This window comes from Lepidochelys kempii, chromosome 9 (genome assembly GCF_965140265.1).
Source record: "Lepidochelys kempii isolate rLepKem1 chromosome 9, rLepKem1.hap2, whole genome shotgun sequence".
Classification (NCBI taxonomy): domain Eukaryota; kingdom Metazoa; phylum Chordata; order Testudines; family Cheloniidae; genus Lepidochelys; species Lepidochelys kempii.
The window spans coordinates 96,554,002-96,574,510 of record NC_133264.1 but is presented as its reverse complement, the minus strand read 5'-3'; the positions used below and the strand labels follow the sequence as shown (position 1 = coordinate 96,574,510).

Below are 20,509 nucleotides of genomic sequence, written 5' to 3'. Positions count from 1 at the left end.
TTCTAATTCATAAAATCAATGGCGGGGGGTGGGGGAGTAAAAGTCAACTTATAGAGACAGCTGGTTGTATGGCTCCTTTTAGCCAACATTAATATGATCAAAGAGTCAGCTACTAAGTCAATCCTTAGTTGCTTGGCACGTATTTTAATGTTCAGAAATGTAGCTGCTGAGATCTCAGCCTAATCAGTAACTAGCTCATGTTTAGTTTACTACTAAGCACTGATTGCTAGCTGCAGAACCAGCCCATTTGAAAAGAAAAACAGACTTATCTATATCAGCAATGGACCAAATGTTCTAAAATAAACTGCAGGAAGGACAATTTGTTCATCGCTGATTCATACCTCAGTTGGCCAGAAGAGGACGTTAAAGTTGCATGAATCTCTCGCTTTAGTCTCTCAACAGGACACCACTCACTGCAGTGCATCTACCTTCAAAGTCCATGCCTAGGATCTTGGGAGCACCATTAACCAAGGTCTCCTCGCTGCCAGTAAGATACATAGATAGCGTGCGTATGTTAATGTTAATTAGTTAAATGCATCGATCTTTGGAATACAGTATAATTCCACTTTCCTATACCACTCATCACTGAGCATACAGAACATCAACATTCCTGTCTCTGCTATTACAATATTGTAATGCTGGGGCTAGTATTATTAAATGTCATTTATGACAGGGCAGAAAATGATTCTTTTCTCATTCCACCCCATGTTTTGCTGTGCTCTTCAATTGAGCTGCAAAGCATTCATAGCTTGTTTTTGTCTATAACTGCAATTAAACCTACAGGAAACATGGTAAATTTGACCTTCCCACAGGGAACATTATTCTGCAAGCCACCGACTAACCACTAGATAAAACATCTAAATGACACCAGCATCAATTTTGCACAAAGCAAAAACTAAGATGAACATTTATACTGGTTCTGTCACTAATAATATTAATTGCACTTTGCGGGTAAAATGAGAAGGAAAACAAGATAATTTAGTGAGGGAAGTAAGGCTAATCTGTAATGCTTAAACAGCTAAATGCAATTAAAAAGATTCACTCTTTAGTCATCAGCATTTTCTCAGCTTTACCGTAGGACATAAATGAAATCCAGAGCAATAGAGTCAGTGGGTACAAGAGGACAGCGTTTTTGCTTTGCTCTGCATCTGACGATTCTTTCTCTATTCAGCTTTTGACATTTTATAACCCCTTTTTTTTTTAAATAAACCCTGCAAAATTGGATCATTTCAGACCAAATCAAAATATTGGTAAAAATTTCCTAACATTGCTCATGTGGCCATATTGTTTACTTCTGTTATCAAAACACAAGTAGGGATTCTCTGGTGTAAGTGAGTTCAGAATATGGTCCATGTAGCAAGCAGTACATTGAATTGGCTAATATTAGTTATATCTTTTCTTCATTTCATTGCCATGAGGACAATACATTTAAAGAACAGCTGTAAGAAATGCTCCTCTAGTTAAAAATGTTTTTCTGTAACAGGATGTGCCTCTCACAAGGATAAACGTTCTTTTCCATTGACTCTGACAGACACATTCAACACCATTCTATTCTCCATTCTTTAAAAGTTCCCCATAAAAGATCCTATTCCCTATGGATAATATCTACATTCAAAACTAGAGATGGTTCCCTTCATGGTTAGAGAGCTAGCTGTACTTCTGAGCCCTCAACTCCTTCTTGAGGGCACCCCCTTAGGTTGTAGGCCTCAAGCCTTTACGTTCCTAGAATCTTGTGATTCTCCTACTGTTATACTGGGTCTTAGGCTACAATCTCCTGTGTACCAGCTGTGCAGTCTGACTGGGATTGGTCCCTGCACGTCTGCCCTTTGGGGGCTGTGATCAGCAGTCAATACAGTGACTAGATGGCCTTCTTCAAACAAAGGATTGTTTAATCTTAACAGTAGGAACAGGAAAGCCTAAGAGAAAACAATTGTGTAGTCTTTTTTAAATTTAAATTGAATTTAATATATTTTTGTATTAAACTACCCTGGGTTCAGCTCCTGTTGCTACAGTTTGAAGCTCAACAGAGTGAAAATAATCTCTGGTGCTTTTCTCATATTTGGAGACTCTAGGAAAACACAAAGTCCAAGGGTAGAGACCACAGACACAATCATAAGTACAAAGTCTTATCTGTACTACACGTTTTATTAAAGCTATAAGTAAAGTCACAATTACCCAGGCACATAGAAATCCTACAAAAACCTATGCAATGACTAAGACTGTAGTCACACACACATCCTCAAAGATATTATAGGGTCCCATACACCTCTCAATAGATGATCACTGATGGTTCCTGCTGGGGTTTCCCATGCGATCATCCTGTGGGGTTGTCCCATGGAGGTCTTCCCACTTTTACCCAACCAGGGAATTTCTTTGATATTATTGTTCTGACCATGCCTAACACTTCATGCATATGCATGAGGGTTTCAACCCTCTTTTCTTTATCTGTACTTCCATTTTTCATAGGTTGTTTCTTAGTTAATCCTATTCTCATTAGCTTCTACACTCAACATGCACCCTGTGCTCAGGACAGGACATTCCATGATGTTACAATCAGGTGTCTTGTGACAATACCATGCAATTCCAGGGCAATCTAGTTGTTTGTAACATTACCTATTGGCACATCTTTTGCAGGAATCTTGTTACCTTACTGGCATAGGTATTTCCTAAGTCACCCCCTCCTGTCAGGCATTCTTAAGCCTATGGCCTAGTCACTTAAATCTATTTAGCATACACTGATTACATATGAAATAGCATATGAATGGACTGTAATGCCACATAACACAATGATAAATGGATGATAAAATGAACTAATTGGCTACAATTTTCAACAATAAAACAGTCTATACACATCTGTCTTGCCTAAGGCTTACCAACCCCTGGAAGTTTAGGAAGGCCCAACTGCTGCAGAGCCCCACTGCAGAGTCTGTGTCTATGTCGGCCTGCTCCTTGGGAATAGCTCCTGACAACTGCCTCTCCCCTCTCTCTAGAGAGAATTTTTAACTGTTCCCAGCTGTTGGGAAGCTGTGCACAGTTGGCCTTACCAAAACAGCTGCGTGTGTAACTTGGGCTGGAGCCTAGAGTTAGCATTCTCCCATCGAATAGTTGAGTATTGTCAAACCTCCTAACCTGTTTTACCAAGAGATGCTTTACCTGGAGCCATTGTGTTACATTCCTGCTTGCTTCCTAAGAGCTTTGCTATTAACTAGAGCAGCCTGCGCATACAGTGAGTTAACCCCCTATAGTCATGCAGTAACCATCCCACAACTCAGTCACATACAGAATTCACAAATTAATGCAGCACTGCCCTCTGGCCTTCACAGTTCCAAACCTGGATTTCAATAGCTTCAAACCTGATTCCCCACCTAAATGGCCCCTACCTCCAAACCTGATTCTAAATGGCCCCTATCTCTCTAACAGGCTAAACCAAAGTTCCAGGTACCAAACTTCAAGCAGAGGCCTGTTGTTGGAACAGTGACATTGCTTACAACTGCTCTCAGCAAGCCCAGACTAATTATAAATTATCACGTAGACAAAGGAGTGCCCACAAATATCTCCATCTACACCTACCCCCACCTCTCTCCCAAGAGCCTTAACAAAGATTAATGAAGCCAGCCTTTGCAGTGTGCTCAATCCAAAATCCAAAGCTCGTGTCTCCACTGATCTCAGCTGTGGTTGTGTATCCCCAGGAGAGAGCCCAGCTCTCTGGTAAGAAGGTCCTAAACCATTCAGGGCTTTACAGGTTAAAATCCACACCTTGAATTCCACCTAGAAGCTTACTGGAAGCCAGTGCAAGATCACAGGGAGCTGGTCCATTGTGCAGCGCTACTCAATAAGCAGGCTGCAGCTTCTACGCTAGCTTCAGCTTTGGAACGATCCCAAGGTGTAACTCCACATAGATCCCTTTACAGCAATCTAATCTTGAGATGACAAAGGTATGGATGATTGTGGTGAGGTCCATAGCAGACAGAAGAGGTCACACTGAGCAGGGGCAGATGGGGAAGAAAATGCACTTGGCTAAGCCACTGACTGTACCTTGTGGAACCTCAAAAGATGAGAGCTGTTTGGACCAAGAGTGGTGGAGGGGAATGAATTTCCAAAGTCCTGATTTCCACTATTATCAGCTTGTTCCACTAAATGCTAGCTGGTATGAAGAGATGTGATGTTCACTTTGCAAATGGAGGGTTGGCTGACAGCTCCTGGATGCTGAGGTAAAAGAAGTAATTTGATTACAAGCCACCCGTTACAAGCCAGGCAAGGATGGAATGGTTATTATCATTTCTGCAATATCTGTATCGCGGTGGAACCTAAAGTCCACAGTCCAGGATGGATCAGAGCCCCGGCGAGTTAGGTGCTGTACAGCCGGATGGGAAGACAAAATCGCTGCCCGAAGGAGCAAATGAATATTGCAAACTAGGAGAAATAATTTTCCCCACCAGCAGTAGCTGGACTAAAACTCTTGCTGGAGTCTAAAATATCTATCTGCACTCAAAGCTGTTGTTGCACCGTTCCGTCACTGCACCCGGAATTCCTAGAATTAAGACGTGTCCCCTCCCTTGGAGGGAACGGACAAGATTGCAGTGGGTGGAGGGGGATGTTTTTCTTTTCATGAAGACTTCATTTCTATTGTGCTCTCTACCAATGGATCAAGACTGCTTCTAACTTCACTTCTAAAGCAAGGCCCCGTGCACTGGATGTGGGCTACGTGAAATGCACTGGTAAACTACCGCACATCTACTAGGAAAGAATAAGACCTGAATCTCTGAGTATAGAAAAAGGACTCCCTCTCTAAGGCTGCATACACATTGGCAACAATGGGACCTGTCATTCAATATCGAGGCCCACCAGGACAGCCCCATTGGTGATAGCAACAGTGGAAGCTGAGTGTAAACAGAGCTCTGACATTTTCACCACCAGTGAATTATGAGTCTCATTTTTGCCACTATAGAGGAGCCCTAAGTTGCAATGAAGTCTGAACTGTCACAAAAGCTGTGGATGTCCATGAGATCTATAAAACTGACTTATTTAATAAACGAGGAGGAAGTGTCATTTCTACTGGGGGGGGAGGGAAGGGGATCAATAAAACATGGGAAGAGACCATGAGAAAATTAATGTTTCTGGTACTATGGCAACATTATTTCCAATCAACAAGGAGGGTGAGAAGGATATACAAAGCAGTGGACAACACATCTGCAATTACTACTTCATGTGAGCTCATGCTTCATTTGCACTGTGACATCAAATCATTCAGCATTAAATTTCATGTGTTACCCTATGTCCCCAGATCTCTCCTTCAGCTCATCTGTCACGTCCTTTACAGAAGTGTTGCAAATAAGATTTATCAAGGTGACAAATAGAGCTTTCATTTCTACTCTGCCTTGGATTTGCAATGCTACATTATACCACCAGCGGCTCAGCTGCTAAGCAACATGTTAAGTAACATTTTAAAAAAGCCAAATGTGGTACATGAAATAGTAGGAACGTAGATGATGAAAACAACCGGGTGCACATGTAGCCATCTCTCCTATTCCATATTTTTCTGGGGGCGTGAGAGGGAGGTGCTAAGTCTATTCAACATGTCTCTGAGTAACCACCACCTTTGATCTACTAGATTCTACATCAAGTTCCCATTTTCAAAGATGCTTTTTGCCCCAAAGCTGACTTATAAATAACTCTGGCCACCAGCAACAGGATGTCTGCAGTTGCCCTTAACCGACATTGGACTCGGACACTTTGTACTTTTTGCCAATGTACTACCTTGGCATTTGTGTTTTCTCAACAGGAAAACACTAGGAAACACTGACAACTTACAATACATAGAGTTTCACAACCTGGTTTTCAGACCAGTGCTCTTTGGGATGTCTTTTTAAACTACCATTACAATTATTCTAGAGTGCCCTGTCTCCAGTCCCTTTATTGCTCAGGGAATACAACATATTATATTGCACACTGATAATCTGCCATGTAGTCAAGAACATTTACTAGCCCAGGAACCAAAGCTATTTGCCTGCCCTTCGCCAGGATAACAATAATGAAAAAACAAAGGAAATTTTACTTCCTGGCCAAAACACATTAGCAGCCCCAGGCAGCAAGGGTAATTTTGGAAGGCTGCCATAGTTAGGAACATCGGAGTAGACGGGACCTCCTGGAATGGAAGGGGCCATCGTGTCCAGTCCCCTGTGGTCACACACCACCCTGTTGGGTAATAAAGCTATCAAGCTCCATCTTAAAGACCATTAAGTTTCCTTACCTGATAACTCCTTTTGGAAGGCTGCTCCAGAACCTTCTCATTTCCAGCTTAAATTTACTCCCGGTCAGTTGATACTCTTATGTTTCTCTAAGTCTAAATCAGTTTGAAACAGCTGGTTTTAGTATATGTGGAAGCGGATCTAGCCAGACTAATTTTAGGCCTGATTCACCTCCCATTACAGTCAATGGGAACACTCGTTGACTTTAGTGGAAGCTGGCTTGGGCTCTTGTGTCTGATATTTCTCCCCAATATCATCTATCCAAACATCCACAGTGTTTATTTGCTATTGCTTGCTTGGCATAGTGCATCTTAATCTTGCAGTATGCCATACACAGAGGTACTGCATTGGTTGTCATAGGTTTTAATGTAAAATTAGCACCAGCTTCTGGAGCACTAAATGTAATATAGGGCTATATCCAAGTATGTTGTTACTGTTCTCATAGGTTAGCAAAATGATGCTAAGAGTGACCTTTAACAAATGTGTGTTGCATTATACAGAGATGGGATATCTATGTTAGTTATGGGAAGGCTCTTCTGCTTTTTCCGCTGAGCACACTTCAATGGGACACCAATTTATTAGAGTGCAAATGCAGGGCCTTCCTTCGTGGCGGTCTAGAATTTCTGCTGTGCAGCAGAATCTAAGGTACTTACACAGCACCCAGTACTGTAGCATTTGAGCACCTCACCATCATTAATGTGTTTATCCTCACGACACTCCTATCATCCCATTTTGCAGATGAGGAACTGAGGCAAAGAGAGAATAAGTGACTTGCCCACAGCCACACAGGAAGGCTGTAGCAGAGCAGAGGCTGTAGCAGAGCAGAACCCCTACCTCTCCAGTCCCACACCAGCACCCTGATCACTGAGCCATCCTTCCTCTCAAAAAATCAGCAAGGTTGCACTGTCCAGGGGGCTTAATGCCAGGGAGCCACACAGGGTCTGTGGGAGCCATGCTGGCGGGAGTTAAGGCTGAGGAGCAGTGCAGAGGAACTCAGCTTTTCTGCACATGCCAGAACCCTCTGAAGGTGACCAGAGATCCACAGAATGCCACTGTGGATATCAGGCCATGAGTGGGTTCATAGGAATATAGAAGAGGATCCCTACCACCTGCAACAGAACAATCCATAGGAAACTCCAGGGGCTGAAAATCATAGAGTTTTCTGGACTCTGTGCAAAATTTTCTCCAAGTAGGGAAAAAAGGAACACAGGAATTGCCAGACTGGATCAGATCCAATGCCCATCTAGTCCAGTGGCCAGCCCCAGATGCCTCAGAGAAAGCTGTAAGGCAGTTCTGGGATAATCTGCCTCTCACATAAATCTCATCTGTTCCTTAATGGTAAGAGACTGGTTTAAGTTCTGGAGCATGAGGTTTAAATATCCCTCCCAGAACTTTCGTTATTATTAACTATGATATCTCTGGATATTTTTGTGATCTCTATAAATGTCCAATCCTTTTCTGAATGTTGGTAATTTTTTGTCTCAGTGACTTCCTATGGCAATGGGTGCCACAGTTCATGGAACAAAAGTGCTTCTACTAAATAACTGAAATATTAAAATGGTTATATCTTAATCCATGTCAATTTGTAACACGGAGGTGAGAATGAAAATATTTATCCTACTGAATACATTTGCTCTGTAACTAAAAGTGTACTTCCCCATTATTTGCAATATTATGATGCCTAGAATCTCCAACTAAAGCCAGAGTCCCATTCTACTAGGTACATATAGACAATCCTTTGCCTTGAAACTCTTGCAATCTAAATAAACAAGACAGGCAGACAAAAGATGGAAGAAATGAAGTATCATCACCACTCCTGCTTTAGAAATGAGGAACTGGGGCACAAAGAGATAATGGGTAAAGTTTTCAGAAGTACCTATGTGACTTAGAAGCCTAACTCCCATTGACTTTCAATGAGGCATTAGCTACAATTTTCAAAATTGCTTACGGGCCAGATTTTTAAAGGTATTTAGACACCTAAGGTTGCAGATAGGTTCCTAGAGGGATTTTCAAAAGCATCTAGGAAGGTTAGACTCCAAATTTACACTGAAATCAACTGATGTTAGGTGTTTGGACAATCCACTAGGCAATGATCAGCACCTTTAGGCATCTAAATACTTGACCCAATGGGGTTTAGGGGCCTAAGTCCCCTTTTCAAAAGTGAAGTAGGCACAGTCACAAATCATTAAAGTATTTAGCTGCTCAACTCCCATTGATTTCAGCTGATCTAGGCCGAAGGGTTTAAGTCACTTTTGAAATGGGATTTAGCTCCTGAGTCACTTAGGCTTTTTTTTTAAATGTTCCCCTCAGTGATTACCCGTAGCCACATGGCACGTCTGTGCCCAAATCTCACAAATCCCAGTCCATCACAAGTCTATCCATCCTCAGAAATACCGATGGAACAGTGAGGTCTAAGCAAACTCAGCCAGCTCCCCAGATTTCCAAGGTTAGCGTTTGCTGTCCTTAAAAAAAAATGAAACAACCAACCAACATGCAAGAAAGGCCCTCTTTACTGCCTGATCCAATGCCCACAGAAATCAGAACTCCGACTGACTCCAAGGGGCACTGGATCTGGACTTTCCTAATTGTTTTTGACATAATTCAGTCTTATAGGAATGTCATTTTAATCTAGTAATCAAGGACATCTGGGTTGACTTCACAGAATGGCTTACGTCAGTGACTAGCCCGAGACCCTCCTTATTGAAATCCCTTCATTTCAAATGTGCCAGAAAGGTACCTTTGAGTCATGCGGCTAAATCCATGTTTAATAACTGTCAAGAGGATATGACAGATTAGCCAGCGGGGGGATAGCAAGGCTCATGGCATTCTCAGGCATATCATGTGGGATCGAATGCAGATGTAAAGAATGATTACATCACCCTGCCAGGGAGCATCCTGTCTTCCCTTAACATATGGGCATCAGCCTGGATAAGACAAAATGGCATCACAAACCATTCGCTGCGGTTAACACAAGTTGGCTGCTGGAATAGCTCCTCCAGACGCGATGACCTCTTGGCTTTGCTATAGGCAGCATGCAAACCAGGAGACTCTTTTAGCTGCGGGATTCAACAGCTCAAAATGTGGCTTGGGTCCACAAGGTAGAATGTAAATTCTGTTTGGCTTCTAGACAGCAGGCGCTGCTCTGGTTGGCCCCATGCAGACATATATTACCACATTTAGAGTCAGTGTACCGTACACTGGCCTCTGCAGGATTTAACGAGCTTCTCCATTAATGTTAAAATATTCCTAGCTCCCATGCAGTTAAACAATACAGCTGAATCCAAACTTCAAATGCTCTTCATGCTGAATGTACCACACACAAAAATCCAATATTCCTTACCCTGATGCAGCTGTTCTCTTTAACATCAACAAAGGCTAGATTACAGAATCTTTTAACAAAGGGGGGAAAAAGGAGTCTATGCACATTTCTTACACACATTGTCCTCTTGCAATAAATATTTGTCATGTCATGTTCATGGATCCTGCATACAAGGGATTGAATCCAGAAGTAAAATTTGCAGATGCAATCCTTACAAATGGGGAAATGACACAAACCACAGATATATATTAATTAATTATTTTTCTTTGCCTCCCCCACTCATCCTTCCACAGTGTTATAGTTTTCTCAGTCTGAATGTATTTCAATATACATTTGTTTGGAAACTCTATGCATTATTGAAATGTTACTGGTTTAGAAAATGGAATCGTTAACATGATGTATCACACAAGTGCATCTCTAGTTCATGTTCTTTTTCTGCTTTGTCAGTTTGACTCAGTCTGCTTTAATATGCACAAGCTATTTTTAAAGGCCTTTTTGCAATTCAAATCTTCATTCTGTAAGTAGAGCTGAAAAAGATAACAGCTTTATTCAGTTTCAGTCTTGCACTCAAATCTGCTGAAGGAAGGTTTAGCAACTGTTGAATATTCTGTTATTTAAACTGCCTTTTTGACTGTACTAATTTTAAAACAAAGTTTTTTTTAAAAAAATAGACTGATAAGAATGCAATGCGGGGGAGGCTAGGAGTGGTCTGCAAACATTTACACTGGCCTTATGGCAGACGGACAACAATGAACCTAATAAGATGGGTGCTGGGGGCCAGTATATTTCAACTGGAGCTCAGCGACTGGGTGGTCGGAGTATACCAAGTGGGTTTGGTGGGAGATGCAGTGAGATAACCTTGTTCTGCAACCCAAACCCTCCAGCTTTTTCCTCTCTTCCACAGCTGTCAGGCCTGCTCTCCCCACAACGAGCACCAATGGTGGTTCTCTTCTGGCTCCTCAACACTTTCCAAGAGGCATCCTCCTCCTCCTGCTTGTAAGTCTGCCTTGACATGACTAATTGAACATGGGGGAGGCTTCATGATTTGGAAGACAGGGAGGTAAATAGCTTCGCAGGCTGAAGAGGGAACATTTGGCTAACTAAGATAAGTCAATAGATCAGTAAACTCAGAGACGGAACGTCTGAACTAGCTCAGCTTAGAGGGGGAACACCAAGGGAGCCATTTACGAAGAACAAGATAACAATGGACAAGGTAAGTCGGGAGCATAAAGCTGAGGTAAAGAGTCAAGTCAAACATGGACAGTGCGTGGATAGAGAGTGCTGTACAGGGATTGGTTCCTGCAAAACATGTGATGCTCTGTATAGTAAATGCAATGGGATATGTAAATGTATATGAAAGAAGGGGATTTCATGTAACTTTGGAGCTGCGATGTATTCTGCATCCAGCCCCCAGCCGCCGCATGTGTGTCTGACCAGCTCAGCTTAAGTTTGCTGCATGGAAAATAAAAATGCCTGAGTGAAGAAGTCCGGAGTCTACCTGAGTTCTTGGGAAGCCAAGTGGAAAGAGGTCTCGGAGGAAGTCCCAACACTGCTGTTCATCCTTCCCAACATCTCTGGGAAGAGCCCTGCCTTACACCTTCTCTATGGGCCGTAGTTCTGTGAGGGAGTGGAGCACATAGAGATGATTCTGCATGCAACTTTCCTTTACAGGTTTCTGTTGCTTGGGACTCTGTCTGAGATCAGTCTCTGGACCCAAGAAACAGTTTGTCCTAAGTTAGAGTGAAATCAGTTTGTAAAAAAATATGCCCTTGGGAAAAAGCAATTTACTGCTATATTATGCACACTCAGGGGGAGTGAGTTACTATGTATTTGGAGCTAAAGGGCCAAATTAAGATCTGGTGTAATTGGAGCCAATGGAACTGCTCCTGAAAGTGGCCCAAAAAGCCCTTTGTGATTCAAGCAAGGCCAATTCAGACAATGCTACCAAACCTGCAGCTGCTGAGGGATCTGTGACACTGGAATCACAATCTGTATGGGACAACTTGCAATATCACGGTCACATTTACCATTCGTATGCTGTATCCTCGTATTGACTTCAGTTTTTCTCCCCCGGCTGGCATAGAAGTTTGTAAAAGGGGTGGGTGTTTCGTGCATTCACTGAGTTAAAGTCCCACCCAGTCCAGATAAGGCTGGCTCACCCAGCCACCCGCTATAATTCTCTGTTGTACTAAGAGATTCTAACATATGATATAGGACTATAAATATTATCTTATAATTTTCTACAAAATTTGTCTTCGCAGCTGTGTAGTCGAGGGGGGAAGTGGCAGAACAATGTTTGGTATTTACAGGACCATGGTCAAGTTCTTCTGTGTTACTCAGATTTAGAGGATCATACCTCAAAACATCTCTCAGGGGTCCTATGGCATCTTTGGTACTTCTGTAGCTGGAGACAGCTTTCATGTCAAGATGCTCATTAGCCATGCACAAGCCTTCCTAAAAATACGGTTTGCTTTCGAATTCTAAAAGGATCAAAATCCTAATTAGCTAGAAAATAGGGTGTTAGTGCAATAGACTAACCCATTAGGGGCACTCCTGTATTCTGGCAGACCTTCATGTCCAGCGATAACAATCAATGGGCAATCTTGCATTTGTCTTCAAAGACCATCAGTGAAACCTCTGCTTTCAAGTCATTGTGATATTTAAAATACACATTATAAACAGTTTCTGCTTTTGTCCCATATTGCGCGTCTGTGCATGTAAACTTAACACACTGTTTTAATGACATGCAGAAGAAAAATGCAATTTCCTCAACCGATTTGTTCACAATCTAGATCAGCGGTTTTCAGCCTTTTTTAACGAATGAATGTGCAGATCCCTTTGGAAATCTTAAACAGTTTGTGCACCCCCAGAACTTTGCGGATCACAGGTTGAAAACCACTGATCTAGATCAACTACTGTGCTGTCCCCCCTACACAGCCTGCATGACACACATTTTGCACATGCAGATTAAACCGTATATGCAACATGCTACATGAGCCAAACAGGGTCACATTTGCAAAGAACGTGTTTCCCCTGGCTTCTCAGCCCTTTTCTTATCTTTGCCAACTATTCTAATCCTCCCAAAGCCGTCAGCTGCTCCCCTCATCCAAGAGCTCCCTCCATTCAAGCCCAGAGGAAATCACCTGTTTTAAAGAGCACACAGCCTATAAGCCCTATAATGGACAGAGGGTGGGGGGAAGTGATGCCACATAAAAGCCAAGCGATCAGTGCGATGACTGACATATTCCTTATTAGTTCATTTGCTATTGGTTTGTTTATTTATTGGGGTCTCGTATCTATAAGATTCCAGGATTGTCGCTCTATCCATGTGTCACTCTGAAGCCTAGATTGTCTGTTGAACCAGTGTAAAGTGATGGAAACAGCTACAAGTATGGGTGAGAGCTCTCTTGGTTCAGAATATTAGCAGGTTGAATCACCATTGGGATTTGTGGACTCTTATCATCCGATTTTTAAGTTCTTAGCCATTTTGGGCTTTTTTACATCGATGAATTGTATCCATATGACAGCCCAGGCTTTCGCCGCATTTTAAATCCAACACACTCCCTTAGCTTCTCCTCGCTCTCCGTTCAGCCCTCCTGCAACTCCAGCTCCCAGCTTCAATTCCACCTCCCTTGCTGCCCTCCCTTTTAGCAGTTAATCTCCCTCCTTCATAGAGATGGGCCATAAACTAAACTAAATAGATGACCAGCTCAGTCATCTTTCTTCCTTGCAGTCACCCTGGGGAAGGTGGGTCTTCAGGAAGAGTATAAGTGAGGTCAGGCAAAGGTAGCAGCTCTGTGTCCCAGCTAAGGAAGGCCCTTTCCAAGCATAGTGAGCAATGTGAATGAGAGCACAAAGACAATCCTGGTTCTTTTGCTCCATGCCTGCAAGGACCAGGCAGTCAAGTGCAGAGGGTAGCCGTAGGGGGCAGAGAAAGACAGGGAGTGAGAAGAACCATGCCCTACCGTTACATGTTATCTGCTGGGCCAACACCCAAGAAGCAACAGGAGCTGCTCTGGCTCACACTCCCCCAGAGACCTGGGCAGCATTGTGAGTCTCTGAGGCTCATTGCCTTCTGGTGCAGCCGCTACTGCCCAGTTATCTCTACCCCGCAGTGCAGGGAGAAGTTTAAGTCACTTTCTTGCCTTGTATGTTGAGTCGTGAGTTTCCACACAGGCTGTCAGAGTTTTCCAGGCACTCTGTGCTACACGCTAGGCATGGACTTTCAATCATTTTTGGTTACGCTAGGAGATAGAGTTGAATAGTTGCTGAAACTGTAGATTTTTAATTAACAAATACTTGGTAATTGCTTTACCTTTTAATTAATAATGCCATCAAGCTGGAATAGTGGAGCATCCCTAGCGGCCAGCACTTTCTCACTATCTCTTTCTCTTTTCCCTTTGATATTTTATTTTACGAAGCTCAAATGAATGTTTTTTTTTAAACTCCCGGTTAAACTGTTGAAGTAAATTTAAAGACGTTTCAAGGGGTTCAGACTGCAGAAAGACAAGAAGAGGAACAACTCAGGGAGCCAAGCTCACAGTTGAGAAGTGTCACCTATGACGCGCGGAACTTTTATCAGGGGTTTACGACCGGTCCACTTCCGGCAGCATGAGGATTGACAGACATGCATTTGTTATTATTAACCCTTATGTCGCTTTGTCAGAGCAGCAGTGTCTGGTGCTATTGTCCTATATAATTAGATTGCTCGGTGTTCGGGGCAGGGTCCATTGTTTGTTATGTGTGTGTGTAGGGCTTAGCATGATGAGGCTCTGATCTATTTTTATTATTTGCAATTATTATTGTTCAATAACAATAATAAATTACGCACAATACCACCGTCTTCTGCTTTACCTTATAGTTTTAGACCTACTTTGCCTTAATCAAGAGCAAAAACTCCTCCATGTGGCTCGGCCAATACACCTCTGCTATACAGCAGAATCTGCTAACTGGGCCATCTTCTAAAGACTGACAGCCTACAGTGTAATTTCTGCTAACTATTTCTAACACTACAAGGAGAAATGGGCAGTAGGACCCTTTCTGGTGCCCTGGGCTGATGCTGAAAATGCAACTGATCTGCCCAAGGGAAGGATGCAGAAACTTAGCCGCTACCTAGGGTAAACTACAAACACCAAACTTAGCAGACAAATCAAAGGTCAAGTATGTCCGAGAATGTATTAGAATGCTCCAAGTGATCACAGGTATCACAGAAATATATGGCTAACAGTGAAAATGGAAACATGAAAGGCTAACATATAATAGACCTGAGCACAGAAGTCAATGGAACTATTCATAAGGCTAAGATTAGCGCAGTTTGGTCATATAATGAACCATGTGTGTTTCTCTCTCCCTCTCTTCTCAGCACTGCATGCTGCCTCTTATTTTCTATTACCCCCAGCATTGGCCCATTCACATGTCGCTGTAAAGACTAATCGCATATGTACCAAAAACAGTGAGTTTTCAGTAGAGCTCTGCCAAACTTAGCCCTGTTGCTTTACAGTTCATTTGGACATGATCTTTGGTTTTGAGCCTTCTAATTTTTCCTTTCACTTTCCGTCTCATAGGAACCCCAGTGTCAAAATGAAATGAGTCTCAATGGTTGCCTTCCACCTAGTTTTGCATCATCCTAACGAGAAACTGTATTTTTCATCTGAGTTCAGTACCACATCATTGAGGCCCACGGCCCCCCAAAGGTGCTGTCTGGCTTATGCCAAAGATTTATAAACCTCAGTAAACTTTTCATTTAGCTTGTGTTGTGCTACCAGTTTGTGACTGAAGCTAAAACCTGCATTTTGCATGGTTTGCATTTTATTATTAATATTTTCTTCTAGTTACGCCCACAACGTTAGGTGCTTTCCAAACAAAAAAGAATGCAGGAAACTGGCGCTTTCTCAAAGCATTTACAGTTTAAAACAATGCTTCCCTCTGGGCCCTCTGTATCTTTTTGCAACATAGGAAAGGCAGCGTAATCATGATGACCCCCTAGGGTAGTCTTGAGCCCCAGGCTGAGAACCTTGCTCTAAAGCATTCATAGTCAATGTAATTCATGAAAGAAGGTGGCCATATTCTCAGGATAGGTTACTTGACACTCCTGAAGCAGGCACTGAAATGCTATCCATGCCATATTTAACTTTACACATCACACCCTCCTACTTCCAGCGGCAGCCAGCATTATGGCACATAGTCATGCTATAACCAGAATCTTTTAAGGCCTTTGGTTTTCCCCTTTGGCAGCAGCAGCAGCTCAATATCCCATTTCCTGCCTCCAGCTTCACTGCTGAAAAGGCAATTTTTCTCCAGGAACATTTGTTTTTTTCCAAGTCAGCTTGCGGCACCATCTTTCTGTGCAGTCATTTACTGGGCGGAGTACTTTACACTCAGGCTTATTACCTTCCATTTATCTGCATTGAGCTGCATTGCCCAGCTACAAAGCAGGTACTCAAATTAATCCTTTTCATGGACCAGATTAAATTGTTTCTCATTATCTGCTTGACTCTCAATTCAGTCCTATTTGTAAAACTAAAACCTACTTTTCCAAACTATTAATCAAGATATTCTTATGTGACAACAAAGCTCGCGTGTCCCGAGACTGAATTCGCTGGTTCTGCTCTATTAATATTTCTGCAGTTTGCCAAATGGCCGGTGTCTCTCTGTTTTACCTCTTGAAGTCTCAGTTGGTGATCAGTTTGATGTGGCATTTTATTTATGTGTCTTTAATCCATGTTGTGTGTCGGGCTATTGTTAAAGGATGTAAGTGATCATTTTACAGAGTATGTATCTGCTTGGAGGACCTGACCAGAAATAACCAGTATGTGACCCCTGTGTTTAAAAGGGAATTGGTTTACCCAGCTACTATAGTTATACATGATACATAGCCTTACCTCATTGCTCATATATACCAGTTCCCTAGGCTTTGATTCATTGGAAATACTGAGTGAAATCTGCATAACTGTACGATGAGTTCTCAATAGCCAGTTTGCAAATCAGATTGCCTAAAAATGGCCTTCATCACAGAGATTTATGCAATCACCGTATAACCACACAATGATATGTGTATTTCTCTACTTTTGATTGGCCACAATTAATTCCACCACTCTGATTTGTTAGTCTCAATTCACTCCACTGATAAGCCCAAAACAAACATGGCCCCTTGAACTTCTGACCCTCTCTCCCAGCTTCATCATCCTTCATAATCCCAGACACTAAATGCAACTGAATCCAAAAAGGAATCTCGGCTGGGCAACTGAGAGGAAAGTGAACCTTAAGCCTTCCTCCAGGGCCAAGAATGTGCAGGGAGGAAAAAAATGAGACCACCAGAGTGTGATGACAGACTTGGAAGAGATGGAAAAATGTGTGGGGAAAAAAGGGAAAAAATTTGGTTTATAATTTTTGAGAAAAAGAGGCCATTTTTTCCAAGAGAAAAATTCTGTGGAAAAAAAAAACAAATAGGGTGAGTATTTCTATAATCCCCCAAGCTACCTCCTGCAAGCCCATGGGGCAGCTATTTTGTAACACTGAGGGTTAACCAGAGCAACAAATTACTGGGGGGAAGAGGTCTTCAAAATCAAGACTAGACGACTTTCTGGAAAACATGCTTTAGTCAAACAAGTTATTAGGCTCAGCATAGGAGTAAATTGATGAAAATCTATGGTTTGTATTATACAGAAGGTCAGACTAGATGATCTAGTGGCCTTTTCTGTCATTATAATCTACAAATCATTGCAGACAACTGTCAGTGGTGGGGCAACTTATTCACTCAGCTTTAAAATCCAAGTGGAAAACTTGCTATCATGCCTCATATGTGAGAATAACTCCATGTTTCCTGCTGAAATGTTTTTCTACACACTGGGCTGATTAATTCATTGACTTTGTGTGTGTGGAAATATTTCCATATGATGTTTTTTTCCCCCGAGTTGAATCCACATCTATGGTATTGAAGGATGACATCATTCGCCACTCACAAGTTATCAGAAACTTAACAATGTTCAGTACCTTTCATTCTCATTCAATCACAACGCTTTTAAATTTCTATATATCAAATGGGTTTTATCTTCAAGAACAATGGAAGAAAAAATACACTCTATACAGTAACATCAAGGCTGATCTCAGCTATGACATTTTCCTTTGCTCATTAGGAGAAAAGAGAAAATTTATTCCTGGTTATCCTGCTACTCAGTGTAACATCCATATCTGTAGTATATTAGATATAGCAAACAATCTCGTGGCCATCTGATCCCATCTCTTAGCTATTGTGTTATTGTTATGTATTAGAGCCTTGAACCAAGAAAGTATTTAGGCACTTGCCTAACTCTAATCACGTGCATAGTCCGATTCACCTGATTCTCATTAGATCTCGGGCTCTGACAGCGTAAAATGGCCTTAAGTGGGTGAAAATGAGTAATTTAGGCCCTTTCATACTGCCAGAACAGTACAAAGTGGCCCTAAATGAAAACCGGGCCCTGCTGACTGTAGTGGGGTTACTCCCATGCTTACATTTAGGCAGGTGTTTTAGTGCTGAAAATTCCAGGATAATGTAACATTATGGCAAAAGAGGGGCCTGTGATGGATGCATTTGCTCTTCTCTGGCTGAATTTGTACATCCCCCAGGTACTGCAACTGTGCTGTCCTTCAGATACATGATATCCTACAAGATGGGGCTTGCTGAATATCCACTGGACTCTTGGGAACTACAAGTCATTAGTATTAGCTCCTGAATGAACTAATGGATACACCTATGTGTCAAATATCCATGAATGTATTTATTGCATTTCACTTTGTTCCATTGCCTGTTGGTGCCACAAGGGGAGTGGTCTCAGAGAGTTGCCCCAAGAAGGCTGTACAGTCACCACACGATTCAGTTTGTCCAACTACATAGGGCTTGGCAACCAACCACCCCCTGCTGGGGCACTTGGATACTGAGGTTCTATGAATGCCTAACCTCCTCCCACCTTACAGTGCCCTCCTTCTGCAATGACACCCCTGCGCTGCCTCCCCCAGACTTTAGGAACCTCTCTCCTCTCCTACCTTGTTCAAACAGTCTCCTTGAAAGTGGTTGGGTTAACCAACATGAGAGGCTGATGTCCAGTCCTTAGAACAGTCTTTTGGGGGAGGGTTTGGGTACAGATTTGCAACCGGAGCAGGAAAAACATCCCACTCATGCTGCAGCCAGCCCAGTACATAAGCAGGAGGTAAGAGATGGCTGATGATCAGTAGGTAGGGAGCTTGTAGCCATGGGTAGGAGAGACATTCCACCACAAATTATAGCAGATTGCTGCAGCTGGAATGGTGGAGTCTCACTGCGTTATGGAGGGAGACATGCATACCTTCCTCCCCCACACCCTTTTAAGCACTGCAGATGGGTGGAATCAGAGAAAAGTTCCCTGCATGCCAAATGTTCCCCATCTCAGAAACCCCCTCAGTGAAATCAGCAAAAATTAAGTTGAAGGGGGGTTGGTGGGTCCAGAGTGTATTAGGGGGATAAAAGATCATTTTTGTGGCGGGAAAGTTTTGTATGAGGGTCTCTTTGCATCCAAAGATCATTCCATGTTGAGGAACCATTTGAAAACCTGGGGGCGGGGGGTAGAAGGGGTGGCTGGCCATGGATTCCAGATCCAACCTAATTTCAAGTGGCTTTGAGCTATTTTGTGGACTATTTGCATGACCCTAGTTACTTAACTGAGAAGCAGGTGTGAGGGGACTGGGCTACCAAAAACAGAATTGAAAGAGAGAGATAAAAGGTCTTCTTTCCTGGATTTAATACTGGAATGGAGATACTGATTTCAAGCACAGCAAAGTAGCTAATGAATTCTGAACCATTCAATTACACCATATATTTGTGCAAACAAAACCTTTTTTTTTTAAGTCAGTCACATTACTCCTTTCATAACAACCATTTTACCTTTCTCTGCACTAGCTTCATGGCTCACGTCAGTGATGCACTTTGTGGCCATCAACAATGTAGTCACAGGTGGGTTCTCTCAATGAGGTGTGTGAGAATTTCCTCTTTGGTTTTGGTGAGGATGCTTTTTTTAAATAGAGTATTCAGAAATCATTCTGTTAGTAACAGATGAACCCAGAGAACAAAATTGTTACTTGTTCTTTAGTGGACCATTATCGCAGTTAAAGTTAATGGAATGATAGATAACTCCTGGTACCTTTGGCATCATCACAGGTAAAATCAACCCTGAAATGTTTAGTAACCAGGTGAGTTACAGGGGAATATTGGGGCTAGATCCTCAGCTGGTGTAAACTGGTGTCACTCCATTGACTTCATAGCTTCAAGCAATGCCTGAAAATCTTGTCTTGTTAATACAACAATGAAGGGATGGAACAGACAAACACTCTCCCATCTCAAAGCGTACATCCACACTACAATGAAAAACCCGTGGCACTGAGTTTCAGTGCTCAGGTCAACTGACTCAGGCTCTTGGGGTTAAAAATTGGAGTGTAGGTGTTCAGGCTTGGGCTGGAACCTGGGCTCTGAGACCCTCCTCCTTTGTATGGTTTCCTCCATTTCTGGTAGCATAGTTGAGTCTTTTACCTACGAATTATTTTTAGCCAACTACCTGCACTAACAGAACTCTTTGGGGACATTTGGCAGAAGAATTCTGATCTGGACAACACTTCTTTTTTAGACAAAATCTGATTAACAAATAACAAGTTTTCCCATAGCTTTCTTTGTCTCTCTGAAGGTAAATATTCTTCACAGATGTCAACTTCAGGAGAGCGCAAAGCTGATGGAATCTTCCTACCAGCCAAAAATTCTGATGTCCTACAGAGCGCCTAAACAAAGAAGAAGATGAGCTTTTTAGAGCAAATATAGATTCAACTTAGAAACATCCTCAAAATAGAACAACTCAGGAAACAAAGGATACACAGAAAGATTGCTGGGCATAAAACAAGGAATGAAGATTGAGAGTTTGGCACCTGAATACAGCAGAGC

At 42.3% G+C, this 20,509-nt stretch overlaps 1 protein-coding gene across 11 annotated transcripts in view; it reads right to left on the bottom strand.

Annotated features, from left to right (window-relative positions):
* FGF13 (fibroblast growth factor 13) overlaps positions 1–20,509 on the bottom strand; it is a 384,330-nt gene that overhangs the window by 116,125 nt on the left and 247,696 nt on the right. The window contains exon 1 of one of the 11 annotated variants that reach the window (XM_073358433.1): positions 19,466–19,532. The exons of the other annotated variants lie outside the window; for them this stretch is intronic. Coding sequence (XP_073214534.1) covers positions 19,466–19,517 — 52 coding nt within the window. The 5' untranslated portion in view covers positions 19,518–19,532. Of the gene's footprint in view, positions 1–19,465; positions 19,533–20,509 lie in introns of those variants that run through there. 11 annotated transcript variants of the gene reach the window in all.